Source organism: Lytechinus pictus, chromosome 7, assembly GCF_037042905.1.
Source record: "Lytechinus pictus isolate F3 Inbred chromosome 7, Lp3.0, whole genome shotgun sequence".
In the NCBI taxonomy this organism is placed as follows: Eukaryota; Metazoa; Echinodermata; class Echinoidea; order Temnopleuroida; family Toxopneustidae; genus Lytechinus; species Lytechinus pictus.
In genome coordinates, this window is record NC_087251.1 from 20,492,738 (window position 1) to 20,520,651 (window position 27,914).

Here is a 27,914-nt window from a genome sequence, read left to right on the forward strand (position 1 = left end):
ATGGAACCCATGAATCACTTTAACCCTATAGTGAAACAGGTCATTTGCATTCAATATATCTATAAAATTTTCTTGTTTATAGGTAGACATTCTGCAACTTTAAACTAGCCTGTAGTTGAACAGACAAATGAAACAAAATATATTCCTTTATTTCTCTTTGTTCATACCTGTCCAGACAATCAAGACCCCGTCATTCGGAATTGTCCTAGCCCAATAACAACAGTTTCAAGACATGGTCTCAATGTGACTGAAGTCTCATGGACTCCTCCAAAGGCAACGGATAATTCTGGGCCAGTGGAACCGGTCTTTATTGGTCCAGGTACCCAAGGTGGAAACTATTCTATTGGGACAGTTACAGCGACTTACACAGTTGAAGACCTGTCGGGAAACATGGATATTTGCGCTTTTTCAATAACCGTACGAGGTACGTAGGAAATTTTCATTATGATTTCAGCAGACAATGTCCTCTTATCAATGCAATGGACCTTCGCAATATGTTCCTGACTAGTGGCGTGAGCTGCGAAAAATAATCGAAATTAATCGTGTCAAAGCGTTGCTATAACGCTGGAACAAAGTAAAATTTTACGATATTTTCCAATCCAAATCCAAATTTACAAGCTTACATCAGAATAATCATAAGTTTACTTCGTTTTGTTTATGACTCTAGATTACAATGACGTTGTAGTTATCTGTCCAATGAATGTTGTCATGTCAACCGAGCTGGGAAGAGCTAGTGCGACTGTTGCATGGTCTGAAGCGACCAATCCGCCTGGATGGAGCAATGTCACCATTACACTGGAAGGGTCAATGAAAAATGGTGGAGAATACCCCATTGGAGAGACTAGCCTCACCTACTTTGCCGTAGATCCTGATGGACTGAACGACTCATGTACATTCTTTGTTGTCGTAATAGGTAATTCAATATGATCTCAGTCCTAATTTTTATTCCATTGCTCTGCCTTGAACTTCAGATCTGCCTGTATGCCTCCTGAAGTAGTATTGATTTATATCGATTAGTCCCAGAACACGTCAACTACTTATTCTCTTTCCTTTGTCTGAAACCCTGTTATAATTCAGTGGTCCTTTTGATTAAATGTCATGACGGATGTGTTTATAGTACCTGTACATTTATCAATTTTAAGTCATTTACTTTGTATCCAAAAATCTCACCATCAGCGGCTCAGGCCTACATCTTACCATTACTCATGTCAAAAGTAATTTTATTGCAGTAGATGATAAAAAACATAGAGCCGATGGAACTCGGGGTTGAAATACAGTTCAGAGAAGATGACCTCTGCTATAGCCTGTAAACCTGATTGAATGAAAATCAATGTATGTTCTTTTCTTGTTGCAATTCACGTAGACGAGGAAAAGCCTAACATTACCTGTCCTGTGCTGGTCAAAGCATACACCGAAACAAACGTCTCCTATTCCCGAGTATCCTGGCCAGAACCTACAGCAGTAGATAACTCTGGTAATGTAACAGTCTCGTTGATTGGGCCAGGATCTAACGGAGGTTTCTTCTATATAGGTGATACAAATGTGTCTTACCGTGCCGTTGATGATGCTGGAAACCCCAGCTCTTGTATTGTAACAGTTCGCGTCATTGGTGAGTACACTTCAACCCCTAGGTTGTAACTTGTCGTTTTGGGACACTCCCTTACTATACTCGATTTGGTTCATTCACTTACCCTTTTAATTGTGTTTTAGTTTCAGTTCAGTTGCTGTATATCATATCTAAATATTATTTAAAACAAACTGTATTGTACAGTATTGTACTTTTTTGTTTCTTTAGATAATCTAGTCTGTTCGATAACATTCTCTGATTATCTATGCGTCCACATTGTATCCAATCTAATGTCTTATTACCGATTGAAATGATCCAACATATTGTGCGGCATATCATCGCAGGGGATATAGTGTCATATAGACACTGGCTAGCTTGGAGCGGGAGAAACTGAATACAAAAAGTTCGGACATGGAAAAAACCACGACCGATCTACTCCACATTGATTTTATTTCTAAGACCATAATGACTATATTCCTATTTTTCTTTGAGGATTCGTATTTTCTAACAGTTCTTCTAAATGTATTTACTCTTAGATGACGAACCTCCTGTTCTAACATGCCCCGAGAACATTTCGACAACTACTCAACTAGGATCATCTAGCTCAGATGCAGTAACGTGGTATAAACCTACCGGAAGAGACAACTCTGGAACGGTAACCGTTTCGCAAATCACCACCGAACAAAATGGAGGAAAATTCAAAATCGGAGTCACCAATATTTCTTACCAAGCTGTTGATGACTCAGAAAATAATATTACATGTGTGTTCTACATTCTAGTGGAAGGTGAGTAGCAATGTTTCTTGTTTGTCATTGACAATGTGTATCACGGAGTATTGAGAAAGCAGTGTAGGAGTAATTTGCATATCTTTTTAGGTGGGCCTACAAATGCAAAAATTATGGCATATTGATTACGCCACTGGAAGAATTCAAATTATAAACACATCCCCTGGTGAGATTTATTCGGATAAGTATGATGTTGTTCAACAAACAAGTAAGTGATATCCATAGATTGCTTGCCGATGCCAGACATTCCTTTTAAATTTTCTTTTAATATTTCAGAATTTGATGTGGTTTAAACAGTGATATACAGATCCTGTGGATGCATCGTGGTCTAGTGGTTCTGACTCTCGCCTTTGAAACAGAGGGTCATGGGTTTGAATCCTAGCCATGGTGTGTTTTCCTTCAGCAAGAAATTCATCCACACTGTGCTGCACTCGACCCAGGTGAGGTGAATGGGTACCCGGCAGGAGTAATTCCTTGCATGCACTGAGCGCCGGTGATGGTAGCTCGAGCTAAAGCCGGGGAAAACATAACAGCGCTTTGTATGTATCATCTGGCAAAAAGCGCTTTATAAATCCAGCTATTATTGTTATTATTGTCTTTCTTTTTTTTCATGAAAGATGACGAACCTCCGATATTACAGTGCCCTGAATCACAGTCGGTATTTACCCAACAAGGCTCTGATAGTGCCCCTGTCACATGGAGTGAAGCAAATGCAACAGACAACTCGGGAGCTGTGACTGTTTTGCTCCTTGGACCGGGTTCTAGTGGTGGACTTTTCAGAATCGGTTCGACCAATATAACTCATCTAGCAGAAGATGATACTGGAAACAATGCAACCTGTATCTTTACTGTTGAAATCAAAGGTTTGTATTGGCGTTAAATCTTCTACCATGCAGCTATATTTTTTCATTGCATTTTAATTCGTAATACCTTCCATGATTAATAGAAGGAGATTTTATGGCATGATTTTGTTTTCAAGACACACAGGGCCCAACGCTGCATTATATGATGTATATCATTAAATTGACATTCTATACCAACAAATAATAGTATGCAGAACTGAATACTTACTCTGATGCTCAATGTATTTGTTTATCATGAGTAATACATCCTTCCCTTACTATCCGTTTACTCCGTAGACAATGAACCACCATTTGTAAGTTGTCCTAGCAACATATCATCAACGACACAAGCAGGATCACCTTCATCAGGTCCCATCACATGGAGCGAACCCGTAGGTACAGATAACTCTGGGTCAGTGACAGTTTCAATGGTCGGATCGGGTAATTACACGAATGGAGGAAACTTCGACATAGGTGTGACCAATGTCACCTACCGGGCGACCGATAGATCAGGAAATACACATATGTGCTCATTTATCATCGAAATACGTGGTATATTATATTTTTATTTCAATTTTTAAAATTTTCAAGATTCTAAACATTGCATAGTCTAAAAGAATTTTCAAATACCCACTTTTTTATGATAGAGACGCATGCAACTTTGGATGTTTCCAGTAGAAAAATGACCCTATGAAATCAATGTCAGGTCTTCATAATTCTTTCCCCTGGATCATTTCAGAATACGTATACCATGATTCTACCATGTATAAATCTTCATGACATTTGACTTTCATTAGTAATGTCCATCAGTTTCAAGGGCAACCCTTTACCTACCAAGGGCTTTCCTTGTCAATGTGTGACTAGCAATTAAGCAAGCTGTAGAGTTAAACATATTCATATTGATATATTGTCATGTTCTTTACTCGAAATAATCGTGTAATAACTCCATATTTCGATGGCTTTTCTTCCTTTCTATCTACAGATGACGATCCTCCAGAACTGACTTGTCCAGATTCTATTTCTGCAGTCGCTGAACAAGAGACAGGTGAAGCTACCGTTACCTGGATAGAACCAGATGTACAAGATAACTCTGGTACGGTAACTGTCACATTGGCAGGACCAGGAGCTAACGGTGGAAATTTTAGCATCGGTATGACGAACTTGTCCTACCACGCAGTAGATGAAACAGGAAACGTCAAATCGTGTAATTTTTCAATATCAGTAGTAGGTACGAATCAGGCATTTATTTTGTTTTCAGATAAAGAGTATTATATTTGTAGCTATTTCGTTAAGGTTTTAGTTTGCCCATTTTTTATAATCTGCAAAAGGCATGTTGTATGTTATCACCCAAACACCATGAGGCAATATGCCTCCTAAGTAGAATTAGATGGAAAAGAATAGAAAACAATGGTTTTTACCCCCCCCCCCTCCGCACACACACACACACACACACACCCTTAGAGACACTTTTGATTTATTTCATGAATTATATCATATTGTTATTATTATCATGCCCTTAATAACTATTATACCTCAATGAGTACACAGTTTGCAAACAAACAGAAAAAAAACGGACAATGAATGGACTTATGTTGTCTATAAAGAGGAAATTGTTACGTCCACAGTTGAACGAATACAAATTGTGCTATGATCGAGTATAGAGTATCTGTGAATTATTATTTTATTGATTCCTTCAATGATGTTTGAATCTTTTTAAAATAAGTGAAGTTCTTCCCCCTTTAAAACCTTGGCCAATTGTAGCGGAATTACACAGTAAAAACGCTGTTTAAGATTTTATACAACGCTGTTTACTATATGAACCTTACAGTATTTGTTTAACCGTTTAAACAATCATGTTTAAGTTATTGAAGATTAGATATTGAAAATTAAACTTTGTTGCTTAAGATTAAACACTTGTTTAAACTGTTTAAACAATTACTGTAAGGTTCATATAGTAAACAACGTTGTATATTTTTTTTTTACTGTGTACCCCTCTTTCTCCTCTGTAGATCCCTCAAGCTGTATATCAAACCCTTGCCGTAATGGAGGAACGTGTAAGGATTTCTCCGGGTTCTTCCTCTGTCGTTGCTCTGATGGCTTCCAGGGACAGACATGTCAACAAGGTGAATTCTTGTTTAAAATGTTTGAAGTTCATATTATTCTCCACGATGATGGCAAATTGAATATAAATTAGCGCCACAACACAATATAAAATCTAAATATAAGTATGTAGTAGATAGGGTACGATTTTGGTGGTCATAACTTTCAAATTGCCCACCTGTTGAATGACAATCTCACTGCTTCTGAAAGGAAAACAATTACGGTATAGTTGTCAGTGAAAATTGCATTTATACTGTTGTTTACCTAATATTGTCTATTTAATTTTCATTTCAATCCTTCAAAAAGCAATTGTCAGTTGTGAATCGGGATCAAACGCTTGTGACTCTACCGAAGAATGTGCAGATTCTGTCTGCCGATGCCGCCCAAATTTCATCCGAATTAATGGAGTGTGTATCCGTAAGTACAATTGGAATCGTGTTCCACAGATTGTTTTTACAATTTCTCCAGGTATTTGCTGAAGTTGGGATAGATTTTACGATGTTTTTATATTAAAATAATATACATTTTTCAGTCACATTAACACATTAAAATGTTTTGCTTCACTTGTTGATGATGGTATGAACTGTTTCAGATGTATTCATTTCCTAGAAATTCCGATCATGCCAGTTGGTTGCTTGATTCAGCCTTTGCTGTCTTAGTAAAATAGTGCCTGACCACAGTTATATATTTTGATGGTTACAGTCTTTGCTGATTCTAGGATAATAATTTTCAATGTCAATGCTGTCATAACCCTATCTTTGATTTTCCCTTTTTTTCCTAAACGTTATCACCACCACCAGGAAAGAACAGATATCGCCTGACCTTGACTGCCATCTCTCTACTTGGTGAATCTCTCGATTATGTGGACAGTTTATCTGATCCATCATCAGATGAATTTCAGAGCATTGCTGAGGATTTTAGAGGAGTGGTCAGTATATCTTATACAATTTGGTAACATCAAAATAGTTTTTGTTGATATACATTGGATGGGCTCTCTTGCTCTTTAACCTGATTTGACAATACTAGGATACGTTGCCTTAAATCAAAATTTAGAACTATGAGAATGCAACATTATCGATCATCCTTTAGTTTAACCAGGACAATTCATGTTCGCTTAATTCCATAGGAAGTATAGCCTGTAACGATTAGTAAAAGACGGATTGATAAATTATCCAAGGGTAATAGTAAGCGATCTTAAGGTTTCAAGCGATGTATTCTTTAATTAACGAACTTTTTTTCTTAATTTCATCAGGTTCTTTCGATCACTTCATTTATCAACGATATAACAGTCGTTCAGCTTGAATCGGGAAGCGTCATCTTCACTTTCGATAGCTTTGTCAACGTCTCCATAGGAGAGTCAGTCGTACTCTCGGATTTGCAGGAAGCACTGGGATCTGGATCCTCCACAAGCGACCTTATCCTCTCGCCAAATACAGTTCCAGAAATCTCAGGTATGATCATCATTAGAATTAATCAATGACACTCATACTTCAGTGCTATAATCGTTATCTTGAGCAATCATACACTAAAAAATGTGTTAACATACGGAATGTGCTTGCTTAAACTATACCGACACTTACTACGATTTTTAAAGATTTGTTATTCCGCGAATAATTAAAGAAGCTTATAGAAGAAAAAACAACATGGTACATGACCTCTCTCTCTTTCTCTCAATTTCTCCATACAGATTTTGACGAATGTGCTGATGTCACAACCAATGACTGTTCGCCAAATGCCAATTGTAGGAACACAATCGGATCTTATGAATGCACTTGCAATTCAAATTATAATGACGAGTCTATTAGACAGAGTGGCAGAGGCAGAATATGCGGTATGTATTGACTTTTGATTTGCTCTTGACCCCGAAGTAATAAAACTTGAACAAAGTTACTTAAGACACAAGTTCAATGAATCTTAAAAAATCCTAATTATAGAGAAATCTCAATTGTCTCTATCAGGCTTTGTGCAAAATATATTTACGAATTTTTTTACAAATAATTTTGTGTACAATACTTTTACGATGGAACTGAATTTCCATCTTTTTTTTTACCTTTGATGAATGGTGGTTTATTATGATGCATTGATGAACGTAACTGTATTACCCATTTATTAAAATGCTCGTCTTTGTTGTTATCTCGTTTTAGTCTTTCAGCGAAGTCTTCTGATTGCTCTGATATGTCTCGCCGTTGGCTTCACTCTTTTTATCGTTTGCTGTGGTGCTCTGTGCTGCCGCTGGTCTAGACTTCAAAATATTTATGTAAGCATCCTGGTCATATATTTCCGTTTACTTTTCCTACGAAAAACATGAAACACTGCCCACGGCTTTCTAAGATTATTTCTTAACAATTATTCAAAACTGTGTTAATAGGAGAACATAATTAATATCTGTATCCTCATACTCGTCATGCTAATAAAATGGTTCTGTATATGCATCGGCTTAAAGATGTAAGTTATGGAGGAAGATTTCTTATTCCTCCGTGGTGATATCTTTCAGTTTGGCAAAATGAATTTGCACTACTTAAATTTCCAGTGATATTTAGTTATGATTTATTTCTAATCCTAGGCTTTCCATGCTGGTCGAAAACCTGATGAATCATACAGGCCTCGTCGACCACACTCGAAAAGGAGCACCCGGTCTAAAGGACCTGACTTCTCTCATTCTAAACATTCAGAGTCCTCAAGAAACCCATCACCTCGTTTCACTGCGGATAGCACAGAGATGCCTAGTGAGGGCTTCTTTCATTCAGAACTCCCAAAGTCCTCGAGAAGAAACCTATCTCTTCCCTCCATTGCTGATAGCGTAAAGATGGCCCATGAGAACGATCGATCTGTAAGATCTGCTTTCAGCCCTCGTGCAGGTCCTTCATCTGCACGCAAATACCATTCTTATGCTTCTACCCGATACCCCTTGGAAAGGAATGACCGCTTCTTAAGGCCGTTTGTGGTAACTGGGAGTGAACCTACAGTAAGTGCTAAAAATCTCTGGCTTGTTTTGACCAATTTCCATGAAACAATCAATACTTTAAACTGTTGTTTTGAAATGATCGTGGAATGAATTAGCAGAAATATCCAAATAGTTTATATTTCTGGCAGTCGTATATTATCCAATCGTTTATTCCGACTGCAAGCAATTTCCACCTATTAGAGCCTCTTTATTTACTATTGTCCACGGCGGGCTGCAATTGCATATTAATGAGTCAGAAAGAAGAAGATCGAGTGTATTTGAATTCCAATTCATCGTGATTTAACCGTGAACCAGAATAGCCTGGTGGTTAAGTCGCTGCCCAGAAAGCAGTAGATGGCAGGTTCGAATCCCACTGGTTCCATTTTTTTCTGACTTATGATTTTCATTACAGATCGAGCATGCGATCTTAAACACATAGGATTAATGCCGAAAATTTGTTTACAAATTCTGTTATAATTTCCTCCTATTAAAGCCTCTTCATTTACTATGCAAGCAACTTGTTGCATCTTGTAGGTCATGTGTAGAAAATTACATTACACATTAGTATTATTGGTATTATTGTGTCTTGTTTCGACGCAAGGTAACCCAAATGACTCAATTACTCAGACAAACTACAATTACCTTGAAATACAGACATTATAACATTTTAATCCAATTTTAAAACTAGCGCTATGAAGTCGAAGCTATTTGGACATGTTGCAGGAATTTAAAAAATGAATACTATAGATTTCATATTGTGCACGAAATATGAAGTCTAAATATCTTAAACAACAAGCAACCTGGATTTCTTCCTGTCTACCTACCTACGTAATATGAATCCTGGTAATGGGGATACTTTTTAAAAATAAAACCTGTCATTCATTCTCAATTTGAACATATTGTAAGGTAACGAGGGGATGTGCCTATCACATTTTGCTTTCTATCTTCAGATAATCAGACTGTTTGTAGACCGTGATTAATTAACAACATTGTCTCAAATTCGTGTCCGTTCACTTTTAGGGATATCAGAGGAGGATGTCGGAAGGAGGAGCTAAATTCGTCAAACAACCAAGATTTATTCCTTGAAACAAATCGAGGTGACAAGCTTCGCGAATTTGGGACAGCATCGACACTCATTGAGCAGTTGAGGCGGTGTATGACGCCGACGATTTAGATGATGTCGTTATGATAGGATTTAGCGGCTTGGTAGAACATTTCTATTTACTTTGATCGCGATTTCATGGCAGTGTATATTTCAGAAAACGTTCAATACCATCTAGCGGTAAAATGAATTACTGCCATGAACGATTATTTTATAGTCATGTTTATCATTTAAACGAATGATTTTCATGAATATGTGCCAACGGTACTTTGCTATTTGAAACTTTCACATTTTAGTGATGGAAAGTAGGCTACATCTTCAGGACAGAAGATTTTTTTTTCAGACAAGTGAAGTCGCATGTTATATTTGCCGATTTAAAATGATCTCAGCTTTCATTATTGACTGTATTTGACTATGTATGTGAATCATCATTCTGTTCACCAGAGAATCGTTATTGTTATCACCACTGACGAGTTGTCAACTCTGAACTACTCCGCAAAATCCATGGTTTGATTGGCTTAGAAGCAATTATATCTAATTATTACATGAGTCAAAGAAGGGCATCTTGTCAGCCCTGAGAAACTTGGTGAATACAAACAAAATACCAACAGTCGTGTTTTTTTCTTCTTCGAATTACTTGTCTCCAGCAAGTTTACTTTATTAAAAATGACGGGTTTCGTTTAATCTTCTATTTGAGCGTATCGTTCGATGAAAGAACAAGCAATAATATTAATCTAACAGGTGACAGTATATATTTTATGTCCTATGATTAAATCTGTAGTGTAGTTTTGTGGAATGTAATACACTGCCTAATCCTATATTTGATCAAGTAATTGTGCTTTATTCACATTTGTATGAACGGTGTAACTGATATATTTATTTCCAAGACCTTAAACCTTAAAGAACAGTGTCATCCAGAGTCAAGAAGGAAGAACATTTGACTTGGACAATTTATTTTTTTGTGATCTCTGTAATAGTGTATTTATACAAGTCATGTATGTTTTGATGGGAATGAAAATGTATTTTCAGGCAAGTAATCTTAATCTGCTTTGGAGTTAATTATGTTCTAGGACAAAAGGTGATTCTTATGAATAAAAAAATTAGCTATAGCTATGTGCAATCAGTTGATGTTCAATATTGGTAGAATATAAATCCGAAGACATCTATCTTATCTGGTCCAAAGACGATAATAAAAGTCCGTGTCATGCTTAAAAATATACAACAAATAATATCTGTGCTCGCCAGCGCTTTTCAAAAGTTCAGTCGTTCCTGTATGATTTGTAGTTAAGTATTGAACCCTTCAGATTCTTCAAAAAAAAGTTATCTCACATTATAATATAAAAAAGGCAGAATGTTCATGGGGACATAAAAAAGAAGCCTCAATCTAAGCATGTTTAAAAAAAGATACAAGTGGCATTTCAGACATTGGTGGAGGTGTCCTCGGTTAACACTGACATTTCACACTTATGGCTCCTTGTTTGGAGTTTAAGTTTTAAACGAATTATCTCACAATGTCCATGTTCACCATGGCCCTGGGAAGCGGGGGTGCTGTGTATATTATTTCCCATATGCAGCGCCCACAAGAATTTTGGTACGTGTTAACAAATGGTGAAATGTAAGCAAAATGTCCTATATTTTGTAGTGAAACCTTTTTTTTGCTTGTCAAATTCCTCTGGACAGAAACAAATTTTATTTTGTAAAAAAATCCCCCCTTTTTGTTTGCTTTTTGCTTTTTTTTTTGCTTGTCAAATTTCCCGTGACAGAAATGACCTTTGTAATGTGGTGAAAACCTTTTTTTTTTTTTTTTTTGCTTGCCAAATTCACATCAGCAACCTCAGTAAAAAAAGATCGTTCCCAGGGCCCTGCGGTTGACGGGAAAATACAAGTAAGTGTGTGTATGACACCATAGTCACAATTTGGTAAACCCGAACTTAGCTTCTTGTAATTGGTTGTTAACTATGATCCTGAAGAACCCCGATATTGCAAGTTAATGGAGCCTCAGAGTGAAAACATGTGGTTTGATAATCATGATTATTGAACATGTTGAAATAGCATATACTAATCATCAATTCCCAATCACAGTTGTAAAAACACATTCACCATTATTCTTAGCACGAAAATGACCAACATTTCTTACTTATTTTCAAATTTGAAGAGGATTTTGATATGCAAATGCATGTTTTGTTTTCTGTAGCTGGAAAGAGATAGTGTTTTATGAAGTAGTAAATAATCTGCATACAGTGCGTATATGCACAATAAAACCAGCGTAACTTGAAGAACGGCATTATTAAATACCTCAGGACTTCATTGCATGAATTGAATTTGCCTAGGCGGTACATTTACCAGTCATAGAAAATTACACTAAATCCTTATGTGTTGTAGTTGCCATCGATGGCAAAAATTATATTTGAATAATGAGGAACAGAATCACAATTTTTATCTAAAATATTGATTTCCATTTTTATACTCACTATATAATGTATATTCATAATCATGTACTCGGAGAAAACGCTAAATTGTGTACAAACTATAAAGGAAAACTTGAATATATAGAATTCTTTTAATGAATGATTGAAACATTTTAAATTTAGTTTCTCACTTATTTCATCATAAATCTAATGCATATGATTAGGCTCGTTCATTTTATTCTTTCGATTGTGGAAGAACCTTATTTTAATACTTTCTTTTCAACATGTTCAATCAAAATGAGGCATATTCGAATGAAGGAACATGATGAATGAATGAATGAATGAATGAATGAATGAATGAATGAATGAATGAATGAATGAATGAATGAATGAATGAATGAATGAATGAATGAATGAATAAATGGATGGATGGATGGATGGATGAATGAATAAATGAATGAACTGTGTTTATTTTATTACATTTTTTGCATTGGTACTGATAGCGTTCTATGGTACTATCCTAATTCCTATAATGATTTTACGTGTACAACAAAGAGAAAGAGAGCGGGAATTAGAGATTAAGAAAAAAAGGAAAGGAGTCGTATATGAGTGCCAAGATAACAGTAAATCTTAATGGATAATAATTGATTGTGATCAGGTAAAAACAATGTGTAATTTTTAGGATTGAACTTATGATGTGCTAAAATATACTTTACTGTAAAGAAACTTTGCAATATTTGAAACAGTAATAATTAGTATGCTGTGAATTTCATTAATGTACACATGTTTTCAAGTTTGATGTACAAATTATTACAAGTAATATTGTCCTTTTAGTTCGTACTTAAATGTTTATTTTTGTTGTGTTATAATTTATCTCTTTGAGAGAGAAAATTGTATACTCGATTAACGCCGAAGCAGAATGCATCTTGGTCTTGCCTAATGTGTCAGCTAGGAGGAAGCCATGGATATGTAACAGGAGTTCAAGAATGTGGCTCGTATTCTGAAATCCGGTCTAACTTATTATCATGTTCAAACTATTGCCTATAACTACGGGAAACTGAAAATGTGCTTTACATTGGATGTTTCTTATGTTTTACCGTGTTCTTTCTGAATGCTTTAATCATGTTAATGACGAAAAAGACATTTTTATTACTTATTTCTTCATTATTTTTTTCTTCAAATTAATCAAATTAATTGTCTTCCACCATGCGCTCTCAAAACAAATAAGTCAAAATGACTAGTTAATTGTGCTATGCGACAATTATTTTCTTCGTTTGAAATAAACATTTGCAGTATCTAAACAGAAATGTATGTGTTGTGACTTTCATTGAGTAAAAAAAGATGATGATTTAGCCGAAAATATAGACACACTGCCACTCTAATATTAGTTAAATACAAGAGCATTTATTGCACAAAATACCTGCACTTAGAATTCAAGGAGAATATACAACACATATGGACAATAACAGAAGTTGCTTCAGTCAGATGATGGGCGTGACTGGTATTTACAGTGATATAAAATGTGTATACGGTAATTGTTTAACGGTATCAAAATTCAGAGCAACAGATATAGTCACATTTATTTGACTGACAAATATCATCCTTGTCAATATTGGTACAACCAATTTTAACAAAATTCTAGAAACATCATCTGAAAATAATTCCCAGGTCTTTAAAAAGTTACTCGAAAAGTAAATTTCAGCGAGAGGGAATTGGCGTAAATTATACAATTCGAGTAAAACACATTTTTAAAGTAAAATATCAAACACTTATTGTTACTAGTCGGTGTATTAATTTTTTTTTACAAAGTTATCTACAATTGAATTTAGCCATCAAATTCTCTCGATATTCATTTCTTGTGGATAAATCATGACAGTGTAAATCGGTTCTGTCCATAAGCTGTGTTTGTAAATATCATGACTAAAACACATGGTTCAGAATATCGAATTCGGAATTTGCTCTATGATTTTAAGTCATTAAATCACCAGAAACTTTATAGGAAAAAGATAGCAAGTTTAACATATCAACCAATCAACGGTAATAAAAATATTTAGATTAAAAACTATTATCTGCATAATATGCAGAGAATAATTGTTTATCTGAACAAATTTATAACAATTTTTAATGCAAAAAATATATTGCAAAATATTAATTTTGCAAAATAATATCAGCATTCCTATTCAAATGAAAAAGAAGAATATGTACAGTGGAAGGTTTTTGTTTTTGTTTTTTGTATAAAAAGTGGAATTCTATATTGCAATTTCGATAATATGCCTCTTTTGAATACCACGTGATATAAAGTAGATAATTGTAGGCTTACTTTTGATTGACTGTATATTTATATAGCCAATTGAAATTTACAACATTACATATTGTTATATTTTAATTCTGAGTGTTTTTCTTTATATGTGAATGCCAAGAAAGAGGAAATATTTGTAAGAAGGTGTTTGGGTTCCCCGTGATTTTAAGTTCAAATTTCTTTACTAATGACTTGCTAGCAATTAGGACTGATACCTTATCAAGAATTGAAATGCCTGCAATGTGCAAAAATGCCACAATCATTACGAAGATGAATAATGCGTGGGGTGGGTGGTGAATAGGTTTGAAGAAGAATTGTAATATCAACGCCATTTCATAAAGCAAAGAATCGAAAAATGCATCCGTATACGAATCCAGGAATTTATCAATAATCGAGATGCATACAGGATATCTTGGTGAATTTTATGTACGCGGCCTGTCTTCGCGTATCAGTTGCCAGCGTCGATACCATTGCTTCATCAGGGCTAGCTGTCACGTGCTAGTAGTGATTAAATGCATGTGACCAAGTTAAAAATATCAAACATCATTCAATCATGCCGACAAGTATTTTCATAGTTTCTCATTGGAGTCTTTTTATATCGATCCTATTGGACCCGTGAACCACGTGATCTTCTTCGTCTGAGCGTGTTTCGTTGACGACATCTCTGGATCATCTGACCGAGTTCTTTGATGCCTTCTAGAAGACCCTCACCGTTGGCGGCGCTAGCAGCTTGGAGATACCAGGGGTTTGTGTAGACAGAGTGAAGCGCCATAGCTTCCAATATGTGATAGATGTCACACGCACCTATAAATACCAAAATAAAAAAAAACGAATATGTGAAATAAAAAATATATATTTGACCAGTTATAGTAACCAACAACTACTCCGTTTTGTTAACAGTACTATATAATACAACACTTAAAGATAATATCACGATTTTTTTTTTTTGGGGGGGGGGGGGGGCAAGATGGCCTAAGAGGTGACGTTATATTTTTCTCAGTTAAATCCAAAGGGTATTATAATATGACACGTCCCGTTCCTCTCCTTCATATATTCTTCAATAATATTGTTTCCCTCCTTTTTTTCTCCATTTTTTCTTGTTGTAAAATCATACTGGCGGAAGCCCCCCTGACCCCCCCCCCCCCCCCGTGGCACCGCAATATAATGTGGTTCCACGATATTTGTTCCTGCGACAATGGTGACGGTTAATCCACACGTTAAGCTAAATATAAACCTTTACCTTGCAGGGCAATGATTTTCATAGAAATTGCATTCGTACAACCATTTTAATCTATAAAAAATAACGTTTCTACCTTTCTACTCGCCAAACCTACCGGAGAGCTCTTGCTTATTCGCAAAGACGACGATAGGAATTCCTCTTGGGAGACCTTGTAGTTTGAGGACTTTGAAAAGAAAATCTCTGGCATTTTCCAGTGAGCCAGGGTCGGCACTGTCAACCACGAAAGCGATCCCTGCAAAGAGCCATATAATTCATGCTGTTAATTCAATTCAGTCTTTTGAATGGCAGAAATGAAACAGAAAGCTTTTTAGAAAATTTATCAGAGGACAGACAATAGTAAACTGCTTATTCAATGACAAACGGGATGAGAAAGGTCTGAAAGGAGATAAATAAAGCCCTGTCTATCAAACAAGCTGAATGCGGAAACGAGTGAATCACAACATTGGTTAAAGTGAATAATTATATCTTTTTAAGTTATACTTGGTATTGAACATATCAAGCGTCTGTTAGCCTATCCACACGTCGTGAGTACTTCTATAGCAGACTTTCCACTTCGTATTAACGAGGCAGAAACAACAGACCGACATCATATTCCCCTATATAATATCTTACTTGTCATCAATCCAATATCTCATACTTTTGAAACGTATTTCATCATTTTAATGGTTATAACAAATACAGGAAATTACAAACAACGAACATGTCTTTAAAACATTCTCCGATTCATTAAGAACTTTAAGTCAAAGCAGGTGCTAATAATTCTCATTTACGTCACATTAGCAGCTGTGATTGACTACCCTCAATTATTCCTAATGCAACTAAACTTAATGTAATTAGGAACCCTGCAGATGTGTCATATTCCCGATCAGTACATCAAACCCAAATTGGAAGATGTTTGATGAAGTAAACGTGTATAAGGAATTTAATCTTAATCAACTCTCTCTGCATTACATTAAAGTGGTAAATGAGTGCTGGGTACCAAGAGGAATGTTTTGAAGCATGCTAAAACCGTCCTAATTACGGAAATGGTATTTTATAATACTTATTGAAATTATGGTTCGGAAACATTCTTCCTCAAAAACCCAAAAAATTGTGCTTGTTTCTGTGTTTGTTTTGGCCAAAATGCCTGACACTAATTCACACAACCAGCATTTTATTCTTAAGAAAATTGGGAAGATATCGTACATAATAGATACTGGCATGTCTCAAGACCAACATCATCTATCTATCTATCTTCTATCTCTCTCTCTCTCTCTATCTATATATCTATCTATCTTCTATCTCTCTATCTATCTATCTATCTATCTATCTATCTATCTATCTATCTATCTATCTATCTATCTATCTATCTATCTATCTATCTATCTATCTATCTATCTATCTATCTATTTATCTATCTATCTATCTATATATCTATCTATCTATCTATCTATCTATCTATCTATCTATCTATCTATCTATCTATCTATATATCTATCTATCTGCTATCTATCTATCTATCTATCTATCTATCTATCTATCTATCTATCTATCTATCTATCTATCTTCTATCTCTCTCTCTCTCTATCTATCTATCTTCTATCTCTCTCTCTATCTATCTATCTGTCTATCTATCTATATATCAAACTAACCATCCATATCCATGTCATGTATACTACACTTTAACTCTGTCCCTGTTTTCTCTGATATATAAATAATTAAAGAAATAAAGATAGAAATAAATAAACTAATGAATGAATAACTGGATTAACGAACGAATAAATAAATAAGTAATAATAAATACAGACAAAACTTGCGGAAGACCTCTCTTAGTCTCGCATACAATTCATAATTCTATAAAAGTAATGCTAACTTTGAAAACTACATGTACGGTAAATAATTTTTTTTTAAATAAGGAAAGAACAAACATTCATTTGTTATTTTGGTTGACCTCAAATGACCTTTGACGTTTTCCCAGTGACCTGAAATTACTTACATTCTTCCATTTGCCGATACCTGATAAACATTACATGAAAGTTTTATGGGATTTCGCAAAATTATCTTGAAAATTTAAAATCACAACCTAGGTTAACATCATGATATCGATACCATAACGTGGTCAAAGTTCGTTGACCCTAAACGACCTTTCCCCTTGTGACTTTCACTTGACCTATAACTCATGTCAGACGGTCGAATACTTGATTACCAATACATCGAAGTTTCATGAAATAGGCCCTTATAGGCTATTTAATTATGATGACAAATTTAACATTGGTTATGATTTCCGTGTTGATGACGTCGCCATCGCCGCCGCCGTCGGAAAAGCGGCACTTGTATTGATCTACTATGCAGGCGAGAGATAAATGAATGTTTGAAATAAACACATGCACATAGCGAGTAAAGTGAATGCATAACTAAACAGAGATACTGTAGATAAATTCAATGCAGCCGCTCAAATTCTATGCCGGGAATATTCAAAGGAAATCACACGGAACGGGTCATCAAACATCTTTCATTAATTCCATCGGAAGTAACAATGCGATAGTCTGATATATATTTATATTTATAGAAATTTATGTTTCCGTTTCTATCGTAAGCATGAGGCTACAGGATCCACTTCTCTTTTTTTAAGCTCGCCAATGAAAGTCACAATGTGGGTTGTCTGTATTCTGTTGTGACACGCACTTATGTAATCATAATCTCTTTATCATCTATATATTTCCTCTCCTGGAATCGATACTATAAAATATTCCACTTTTATTCATTTTGTAAATCAAATGTGTTAAACAAAATAAAAAACAAACCAACAATCCGACACTTGCAGTTGCGTTATGAGGCAAAGAATATGAGGGGTCGAGATTCTGGTGCGATGCACAATATTGTTCACAATTTGCAAGCGAGTGAAGCAAGAAATGGTAATTTGACAGTAATAGTGTAAAAAAATTGGGGTGTATATTCTGAAATCCGGTTATGTTAAACAAAATTTCCATGAAAATAACCACCGCCCCTCCCCCTTTCCATCCATATACGCCAGTGGGCCGATAATGCCAAGTAATGCTGGTTTTTTCTGCATATAAATAAAACTGCTTACATGTATATTTCTGCATAAATCGTCATTTTGACTGCAATGCCAAAAGGGTAAGAGCCATCGCATCACTTATTTTTCACATGAAATCTGGCTGAATACCAAGGTACATTAAGATATTTTTAGAAAGATCATGAAATGTTAGGAAGGACTAGTCGGTATCGGGTAGTCTGCTTCGATGAAAATTCATGGCAGTTTTAACCACCCTGAAGTACATCATAATATATACGCATTATACATGTAGAGTCGGTTCAGCGCCAAAAATCCGATTCGACTCAATTACAAACTGACAAATTATAGAACTTAATTGAACTTACGCAATCGTTTGGTCTTCATTCGAATTCTTGTAGGCCTACACACGAAATGTGCAAGCGTGAAGGACCAAACAAGAGAGGGTCTTACACCCTTCTGGGTTTTACTGAGCACCTGAACTAAGCAGATGAAGAAAAAAAGCTTTTGACAATTTCTTAATCTAATTACTTTCGGCAATTTTCTTGAGCACTATTTTTGTAAGAGACAAGAATTTTATTATTACTATTACACATTCCCCATATCTATTACAGGATGTACCTTATAATTTTAATAGATGTCTCTTATGGTGATTGTAATCAAGAGCAATAAAAGTTTTAGTCCACTTGGACTTGGTTTTGAAAAAAAAATGACAATACAACAAGTCTTCCTGTTTAAAACCTCTTGAATACCATTGCATTTAACTTTCCCTTTCTTTGTTACGAGTACTTCATTTATCCACCTTGGTTTCGATCTCACATCTTGAACACATCAAAGGCATGATCATTTTCTTCTTTGGGAAATTCCGGTATCCATTGATAATAAAGAAACGAAAGTGAAGCATTTTCATATTGCCTATATCTTGTAAAAGTGGTCGTATCCAGACGGAAGCGTAAACGTATTTCGGATTAGATGATAATTTATATTTCATAATGAAAGAAGGTTGTAAAGAAATGTGTGATGGGCATATCCCATAGAGATGTATACTAGTATACATCTCTATGGCATATCCCAATATAGTTTGTCGGTCCCAAGACAACGTCAGCACCCGTAGAAGAAAACTGCCTGGGTGGCTGGTGTGTCCTTTTTGGGAGACCTGCAATCCGGTAGATTTTTCGCGGGGGACACGAATCCAGGGAAGTTGTCTGGGGGTGGCTGTCCTGTTGTGAAATGATGTAATACCGAGAAACAGCATATTATGATCTCTTGGTTGCATGGTAAATGCCAACTACATAATTTTAAACTTCAGAAACAAATATAGTGTAGTTGTATATTTGGAAATTATTTCGAGTTAAATATTCTCTAAGCAGTGGCGTAACTGCGCCCCCCCCCCCATCGGCTGGCCAAACCCCCCCCAAAAAAAAAAAAACCCGTGGGAAAAGGAGAAAAAGAGGGAGAAAGAAAGAGAAACGTAGTGGGGGGGAATGAATTGTTGAATATTATGTTATATTATGTCATATATACCTGTATGTTATATTATATTACATAAGAATATTTTTTTCATAACTTTATGAAACATTATTTGCTTAGGGAATATTTGAAGAGCTCACTTGCGAAAGGGGTTAGGTCCATTTTTCATCAAAATGATTTTTTGGTCTCAATGTGTAGATTTTTAGTAGCTCTATAAGATGATACCAAAGAAAGTTGAAATTCCTATTTAAAAGTGATCAAAAATGGCAAAGAAAAATCACTTTTTTTTCAAAAGGGGATAGGTCCATTTCAGTTTAGTTGCAAAAGGGATTAGGTCCACACCAAATTTTTTTGGAAAAGAATATTTTAAAAAATATGAATAAAGGTAGATTTCTTTTATACCCAATTTTATGTTGTCATGGTAGGGAATCTTGAAAATTTATTTTCGCATAAGAATATGCAATAAAGGACTTTAGGAGAATTAAAAAAAATAATTTTCTTGGAGTGGACCTAACCCCTTTTGCAAACAAACTCTTCTGAAGAGCTCATTTGTCAAAAGGGGTTAGGTCCATTGTTCATAAATTTTATTGTTTTCTGTCTCAAAACCTCTAAATTAGTCGCTTTGATGAAAACAAAGAATATTTCAAATTTACATGAAAACGTGAATAAAAGTGGCAAAGAAAAATCACTTTTTTAATCAAAATAGATTGGATTAATTTCAGTTTACTTGCAAAAGGGGTTAGGTCCACAATGATAATTTTTAAAAGAATCTATAGAAAAAATTGAAGACAGGTAGATTTGTTTTATACCCAATTTCATGTTCACAGATAGGGTAGTACATCATGACAATTTAGTTTCTCATAAGAATATTGCAGTAAGTGAGAATAGAAAACATGTTTTTTCTCAGAATGGTCCAAAGTGGACCTAATCCCTTTTGCAACTAAACTCTTCATTTATTATTTGCTTAGGGAATATTTGTTCATCATTCCTGGTGCTCGCATTGTCTGTTAAATAAGATCCCGTTGTACTAATTCACCCCATTTTTAAGTCAAAATACACCAAATATATTTCCTCGCACTTCGATTTATTATTGTTTTATGTCGTGACATATGCTTCTTTTTCATGACTACTAACAGCGATTGCCCCCTTCTAAGGTCTGAATATGAAACATTTCCTGTCCGTGCTTACGTTCGCATTAGTGGATTGGTGAGATATGTCTGATCTTCATGAATTCCTTAAAACAGTCCTTACAATGTTCTTTTTTTCTGGTCTGAATATTAAAAAATTTCAGCTCGCGCTTCGCGCTTGCATCATTTGGTTAGTGAAATACGTATGGTCTGAGTGAATTCCTACAAACAAGCCTGAGAATGCCCCTCTTCATATTTGATTAGTGAGATGTTCATGATTACAATGACTTCAAAACGTGCTTCATGTGTTAAGGTGCAATGCTAACGAAGTCAGAACTATGGTGAGATATGTATGCTCTTCATGAATTCCTAAAAATAGTCCATAAAATTGTCCCTGTTTGGGGTCAATATAAATATATATAATTCAGCTTGCGCTTTGCGCTCGCATTGTTTGTTTAGTGAGATAGGTACGTATCACTGTCTCCAAGCACCAACACTTGAGAAATTTGATATAATCAGGATTATTTCCTGCATTATGTCCGGTCATACAACATCAATTAAAAAACGCCGGGCAGATATGCTTTGTTTTCTTTACTAAAATAATAAACGTTTGCCATATACCCGGTGTGGTTAATATTCCCAATTTTCAGTCAAAATGCAGATTTCTTTTGTTCTTTTAGTCTGCAATTTATAATTTCACATCGATATAACATAAGAGACAGGGTAGACACAAACCCAAAAATATATGCTCTATGGCATGCTAGGGTTCTCTTGAACTTCAAACCGAGTAAGAGTTATTCCTTCCTTCGAATCCTACTGCCAGAATGCATTGAAATAATACTGAGCAAAATGATAACTATGATAGGTAAAGTACAGTCACATACTAAAGTTGAAATGCAGAATGTGGATTATAGAAGGAACGAGTTTGAAACAAACAATCATTTTAAAATACTAAATTAAATAATTTCATGATAATGAAATGCATCTGGAAATTTCGTTGAAGTGAAGGCAAAATTACCGAGCAATCACATGGTAATTAAGAATGTTAATGATCATAAATGATGGTATGGGCTGAGAGCCCTTATCAGTTTTTTAAGCTAATTAATGGCACTATGAACAATCGATAGCTGTCTCCGATTCATGATTGTCATTGCGCATTATTGCCCGTTTGGAGAAATTAATTCAACTAAATAAACATGACATAAATGAAATTATTCGATTCTTACAAATAGTTGAGATTCATTATCCTTATTTTTACATCACTTCTACTTCAAAAGGGATTAAAAGAAATTCTTTAAAATAAAAACCTTTCCCTTATAATCTTCTTAAGATTTAATTTTGCATCAATCATGTTCATTTGGGCTTACAGGCCCCACACAAAGTGTTAAAAATGTTATATAATAATTTTTATAAGCCTGACGAAATGCGGACAAGCAAATACATATTTCTATTAAAAAAAAGTAGTTTAGGTCCTATATCGTCTTACTATCACAAACCTTCAGCTTCTTGGTAATGATGCCAATCTCGCTCCCGGAGTTTAGGCCAATCTCCAAGATCAAGCATAGTGAATGTGGAACCAGTCATTGGGGTAAAGGTCTCCGAATTAAATCCCAAGGTAGGTGTTGTAAATACATGCTCTTTCAACATCAACCGGTAGAGGATGGTCGTTTTTCCTACATTCAAAACAAAAACATCTTAATGATATTTATCGTGAAATTATTAATTTATATATCTATTTGTTTGTTGTTTATTTAAACAATATTTTATTATGGTGCCCTTTCGGTATTCAGCTGATATTAAGGGGCATATGGAAATGTATACATGATAAAAATATACAACAATCAAGCGCATGATAAGTACATCAAATCAATGAGAGGTATACCCCATCTCTTTTGATATATGGTCATTAACACCTGATTATTTTTTTTTCACGAAATGAAGGTCACTGTCTGAAAATGCAACAAATAATGGAAGCTCTCCATACACTCTTCCGAGAGCACCCAGCGGGTAGAGCACATGAATGGCGAAGAGCAACTACATGAGACACACAGAGAACATGCCTGTCATATCATTTTCAACGGTGGTATACCCTTATTACGAATAAGTAGATTATACAGATATCTTGATGATTGACTGACCAATTGGTTTATACAGCTCTGTCATTCCTGTATGATCTTAAGAATTTTAATTACGAGTCAATATTGATAGCTGAATCAGAATTATGAATTTATATCATGCATGGCAGATGTTAGGTACTTCTTTCGACAACAATAACTTATTCATTAAGATGATATGATTTAGATTTATTGTTGTTTATAATTTCTACCTTTTTCAGTGATTCTTTTCTTTAAATCTTCGTAATTTTTTTATTTTTACTTTCAATTGCGGAAAAATAATAGGTTGGTTAACATAATACTTAACGACTGTTGGGTGAAAGTAATTACATGTCAGATGAATGGAGATTTTTTTAACCATGGTAGGTTCACCATGTTAACGAACACAGTAGGTTGGTTAAGAATTTCCTGAGTGTTTATATGTCTTTGCCTTATATCTAGTGAAAGTGTCGAATTACAACTGTAGGTTGCCACGCAAGGAAATTAAATCGATAATACTAAGAATACAAGTTTCTTATTAAAGCATGACATATTATACCTTCGATTTTAAAGGCATGTTTGTTGGATTCTTCTCCGTAAAGATGAACATACAGAAACTGTAGTGTTGATGAGCAAATCAATTCACATACACTTTCGACGCTAACGATAATTAGATTGGTCGATACTAATTAGGTAAAAAAATATTGAAGCAAAAATTTTACGGAAATAAAAGCACGCCTGATAATATGAAAATGAATCCGTTATAAACTTAATAAACTGACTCGAGCATATCCAATCTGCCTGGCAGTGACTGCGTAAAGCGGAGGGACAAAGAAAGTCAATCCATAGAGAGATTTCATTTAATGAAGAGCTCCAGCAAAGGTTGAAAGACTGATGTTACAATGAGTTCCTAAACTTCTGAACTGTTTGACAGCCCCCTGTCGCTTCATCACTCTAGGTACAGACAAAGCGATCTTTTCATAATGGTTATACATGAAGAGCATTGCAATTGAAATTGGGGGTCAGAGTCAATGTTGTTACCAGTCACATGTTGAAAATCAAAGATCGACTCTCCGTCTGATTGGAACATTTGCGTCAATTATCACCCCTCATAACAACGGAATGGGAGAGAGGGGGGAAGGAATGTGGGTGGGGTATAGGAAGATAAGAGAGAAAGGGAGAGGGAGAGAGAGGGAGAGAGATCGGGGGTTCCGGAAGATCCCGGAAGGATGGGGCTGGGGGTGAAGGGATTCGATGAAGGGATCGAGCTGTGAGGACTGACGTGACCCGTGTTAAATCAATTGAATATTGAGGTACACCTCTGTTACATCTGTTTCAAACCTACATTCACAATCTAGCTATTTGTTTACATGTCCTATTACTGTGAGATTTAAAAAAATGCAAGTCATTTCCCCATACTGCACTCGAATTAAGGAAATATTACGGAAAATCAACTCAATGACATACTTGGAAAGTCGCTGAAACCAAAACTTTGTGAAAAACAAATCGCTGCCCATGCTCAGGTCATATTGTAAATCAAAGGCATTAATTAATGTACACGTTTACTGTCACTGTAAATAAAGGAAATAAAAATGAAATGAAATTTGTTATAATGAAGCATGATAACAACTATAATCATTATTATTGTTTCTTATTATGATTATTACAACTTTTAATATAATTATTGTTATTATCATTATTATCATCATTATTGTTCTATAAACATCACTATCGTTGTTGTTTGTTGCTATTATCACAATCGTAATTGGCAAGAATGTAATCTTCATGACTAAAGAAAGAATCACAAAGCTGGACCAATGTCAAAGCATGGACCTACCACGGTCAAAGGTAAAAACTTTCAATTTACTATACCATGTACCTAAAAGTCGCCCTTTTCTGTCAGTAGTATGACATTTTTTTTTCATTAATAGATTCATTGTTTTTATTAGTTAGGCTACCAAATTGCACGCTTTGAAACCTCCGTATAAAGAGCCTTATAAGCTCAATGTCATAATCATTATTATAATGATTATCAAGATAGCATGAATGGAATCGTGATTAATTTTGTTTTCAATGTAGCTTTCGAGAGGGAAAATAGAGGGAAAGAGAGCAGTGTGATGTAAATTAAAACAAATATTTTCTTGAAATAGAATTAGTGGAAAGAGCAAACTTCCTGATATTTAATCCACTCTAAGAATGATAGTTCTATTACTCTAAGATAGAACTTGGTGAAAAAAAGAATAAGATGACGAAATGTACACTTTTTCTTCAAAACAGTACTCCTAAAAAATGTTGTTTCCAGTTAATTTTTTGAAATAATCCTTAATTCCGAGTCGGCCAGCGTGGGGGTAAAATGTGGCAAAATAGCAAGGAATAGTGAAAACAATTCTGAAAATTTTGTATAAAAATCGCACATTTTTATCGTGTGGGGGGCGGGAAGTTGGCCCAAATATTTTCTTTGAACATTAAAAGTATAGATTATAGTATTTCAAGTTCACCCTGAAGAAAATTTTGTTTTAAAAATAGCAGAAAAAAATAATAAAAAATCTTGGGGAAGTTTAGAGGAAAATCCATTAAAGACTAAGATAGTTATTAGAAGTTCAAGTTCGGAATTTGTGACGTCATAAACGAGCAGCTGCCCCATATGTTATGCCTTATAAGATGCCTTAATTTCAATTTTTCAATGGTTCTTGATGACTTATTTTTGTTTTCTTTTTTAGGAACGGGTGTGAAGTGATGTGTCTATTGATATACTGAAGGTACAGTAAAAACCATTATCAATTTTCTAAGATAATGAAACTTCACTGATTTTTTATTATATGATATGTAGGAAAGTTGCGCGCATCTGATGACGTCAAAAATGAAAATATATATATATATATTTGATGGATTTTTTTTCTCAAACCTTCGGCAATATTTTTTTTTCATTTTCAGTGCTATTTTTACAATAAACTTTTTACCAGGGTGAACTTCCCATTTAAATAACATCGTCAGTAACTCGTTTAACTAAAACATGGCTCGAAATAAAATTTAAAAAATCATAAATGCACCTCAATTATGAGAGGTTTTTAAAAATATCATTTACAATATTTGGAGAGATATAAATCCTTCATATTCTTCTTGAATGATAAGATATTGTTACAAATCTTAAAGGTAGTGAATTCCAAATGTTAGGTTCTACCTAATTTATTGATTTATGGGCTAATGAAGGCACTCCCGGGAGTGAATAAGTGAAAACCAAATGAATGTCTAGTTGGATATAGCAATGAATGTCCCTATTCAAAGTAAAATCATGAAATGATAAAGGTAACTAATTCTTATTTAAGTGATACCTAAAAATGGCAATTTGCATTTTATGAATATCAGTAACTTTCAGTGTTTTATTTATAATAGTTGTTAGTTTCTCTTAGGATCTTTTTAAAAATAACTTACCAGCACCATTTAATCCTACAATGAGAATCTTCATTGGTTTCTTCGCTGTGTTCTTCCATTGGAGTCTCGATCCAGATATGCAAGCACCCATCTTGGATTCGACTCCCTGAACCTCAGTTGAGCTTCACATTCAAGATACAATATCCAACCGCTCCTGCGGCGTGTGCACACAAATAATTAATACGCTCACATCAAAAGTTCGTATGTATTCCAGTGTGGTAAGGTGTCAAATAGATTCCTTTTCATAAAACAAATCTCTCCACAAGATCGTGTAAACCCGTCCAATACACGTTTCGTATTCTGATCATGTGAACTCGAAACCAAAATTTCATCTGCATGACTTCGTTGTCTGCTGGCTCATTCCGAGTGTAATGGTGGCGTCGAAGGAGGGGGTCGGGGGGGGGGTGTTATGGGAAGTCGTCTGGAAACTATTTCCAAATTGTTTGCTCTGGAGAAAGCTACTTGGGTGGCTTGGACATCGAGAGGGACACGCTTCTATTCCTGTTTATTGAATTGCACTTGCCCCTCATAGCCAAGCATTTCATTAATTAGCTGGGATATGATTCTAGGGGGTATGAAAGGTGACTGAAAAGCAGCCATGGTGGAATAATAGAGTAAATTCATTATCTTTAGATGGGCAATGATGAACCAAATGCAAGAACAAAATAGCAAAAATGAATCATATCACAGAAAATTTGTTTCCCTATTGATTCAACTTGTATAGGCCATAATGCAAACGTTCGCAATATCCGATATAAAAAAATATTATGAGAAAGTTATATCATTCTTAAGATAGCTGTGGATGGTCGTCGCAATTCTCAGTTGGCGGCTGTCGAGAATGGATCTATCTACAGCAAATCTTCTCACTCCTTCACCGTCCGCAATCCGTGAAAAGTCGATTTGTTCGCTTTTCTTGTACAATATCCCTTGTTCTTTGGATTCATTCCTTCTCCTCCCCGAATCCAAACCGAACATACTCCTCCCTATTTTCCCCCACACCTCGTAATCACCGTCACATCTACGTCATGCACCTAAGCTCCCCCTTCCTCGATTCCGTCGTGAGATTCATCCCCGTTGTTAAGCTCATCTCTTCCTCTCCTCCTTGGCCCCTCCCGGAAGAGCGCACATGACAGAAGCATAATTGTAACTTCCTTTCAACTGTCGAGTTGTTCAAACCACAGCAGCGACATGCTGCATCGGATCACTCGGCTATAGTGAAGGAGAAAATGATGTAACCAATCAATATGAAGTTTAATTTCATCCAAAATCAAAATTATATTCCTTAAGAATACGGCTCAGATTGTTTCCAGTTGCATTTCATTTGTGTCATTTTGTCAAAATCTGTTAGATAATAAGTATCATGCACCGCTATATATTCTTTATTTGATAATGAAAGTTTGGAACAGTTTTAAGAATATAGGCATAACCTTTCTTTCGGTTCTGATATATTTTATTTTATTTTAGCTTATTGATTGCATGCATGCAATTTTAC

The 27,914-nt window shown here is 35.1% G+C and overlaps 2 protein-coding genes across 3 annotated transcripts in view; one reads left to right on the top strand and one right to left on the bottom strand.

Moving 5' to 3' along the window:
- LOC129264789 (uncharacterized) overlaps positions 1 to 13,055 on the top strand; it is a 37,856-nt gene extending 24,801 nt beyond the window's left edge. Inside the window, exons 21-35 of the mRNA XM_054902732.2 lie at positions 176 to 424; positions 668 to 913; positions 1,364 to 1,609; positions 2,104 to 2,352; positions 2,970 to 3,215; positions 3,492 to 3,746; positions 4,177 to 4,422; positions 5,204 to 5,317; positions 5,601 to 5,711; positions 6,095 to 6,222; positions 6,547 to 6,745; positions 6,982 to 7,125; positions 7,439 to 7,551; positions 7,858 to 8,259; positions 9,259 to 13,055. Coding sequence (XP_054758707.2) covers positions 176 to 424; positions 668 to 913; positions 1,364 to 1,609; positions 2,104 to 2,352; positions 2,970 to 3,215; positions 3,492 to 3,746; positions 4,177 to 4,422; positions 5,204 to 5,317; positions 5,601 to 5,711; positions 6,095 to 6,222; positions 6,547 to 6,745; positions 6,982 to 7,125; positions 7,439 to 7,551; positions 7,858 to 8,259; positions 9,259 to 9,324 — 3,014 coding nt within the window. The 3' untranslated portion in view covers positions 9,325 to 13,055. The remainder of the gene's footprint in view (positions 1 to 175; positions 425 to 667; positions 914 to 1,363; positions 1,610 to 2,103; positions 2,353 to 2,969; positions 3,216 to 3,491; positions 3,747 to 4,176; positions 4,423 to 5,203; positions 5,318 to 5,600; positions 5,712 to 6,094; positions 6,223 to 6,546; positions 6,746 to 6,981; positions 7,126 to 7,438; positions 7,552 to 7,857; positions 8,260 to 9,258) is intronic.
- A 77-nt stretch (positions 13,056 to 13,132) lies between these two features.
- On the bottom strand, positions 13,133 to 27,632 carry LOC129265927 (uncharacterized). Of its 2 annotated transcripts, none has more exons than XM_054903836.2 (4): positions 26,423 to 27,632; positions 22,394 to 22,570; positions 15,382 to 15,519; positions 13,133 to 14,851 (listed from the first exon to the last, which is right to left on the bottom strand). In XM_054903836.2, the coding sequence occupies exons 1-4, from the start codon at positions 26,511 to 26,513 to the stop codon at positions 14,652 to 14,654; spliced, it is 606 nt and encodes a 201-aa protein (XP_054759811.2). In that variant the 5' UTR covers positions 26,514 to 27,632; the 3' UTR covers positions 13,133 to 14,651. The 2 variants fall into 2 exon arrangements, with proteins under 2 accessions (XP_054759811.2, XP_063958248.1); XM_064102178.1 differs by lacking the exon at positions 26,423 to 27,632 and adding an exon at positions 23,773 to 24,069.
- Between the last annotated feature and the right edge of the window lie 282 nt (positions 27,633 to 27,914).

What these genes read in the sequence shown, in the direction of transcription:
- LOC129265927 (XM_054903836.2), bottom strand. Translation starts at nt 26,513, where the DNA reads ATGGGTGCTTGCATATCTGGATCGAGACTCCAATGGAAGAACACAGCG. An exon ending in TGTAGGATTAAATGGTGCTG is followed by an intron (nt 22,571 to 26,422) that starts GTAAGTTATTTT and finishes TTTTGAATGTAG; the next exon opens with GAAAAACGACCATCCTCTAC. An exon ending in TCATTACCAAGAAGCTGAAG is followed by an intron (nt 15,520 to 22,393) that starts GTTTGTGATAGT and finishes GGCTCTTTGCAG; the next exon opens with GGATCGCTTTCGTGGTTGAC.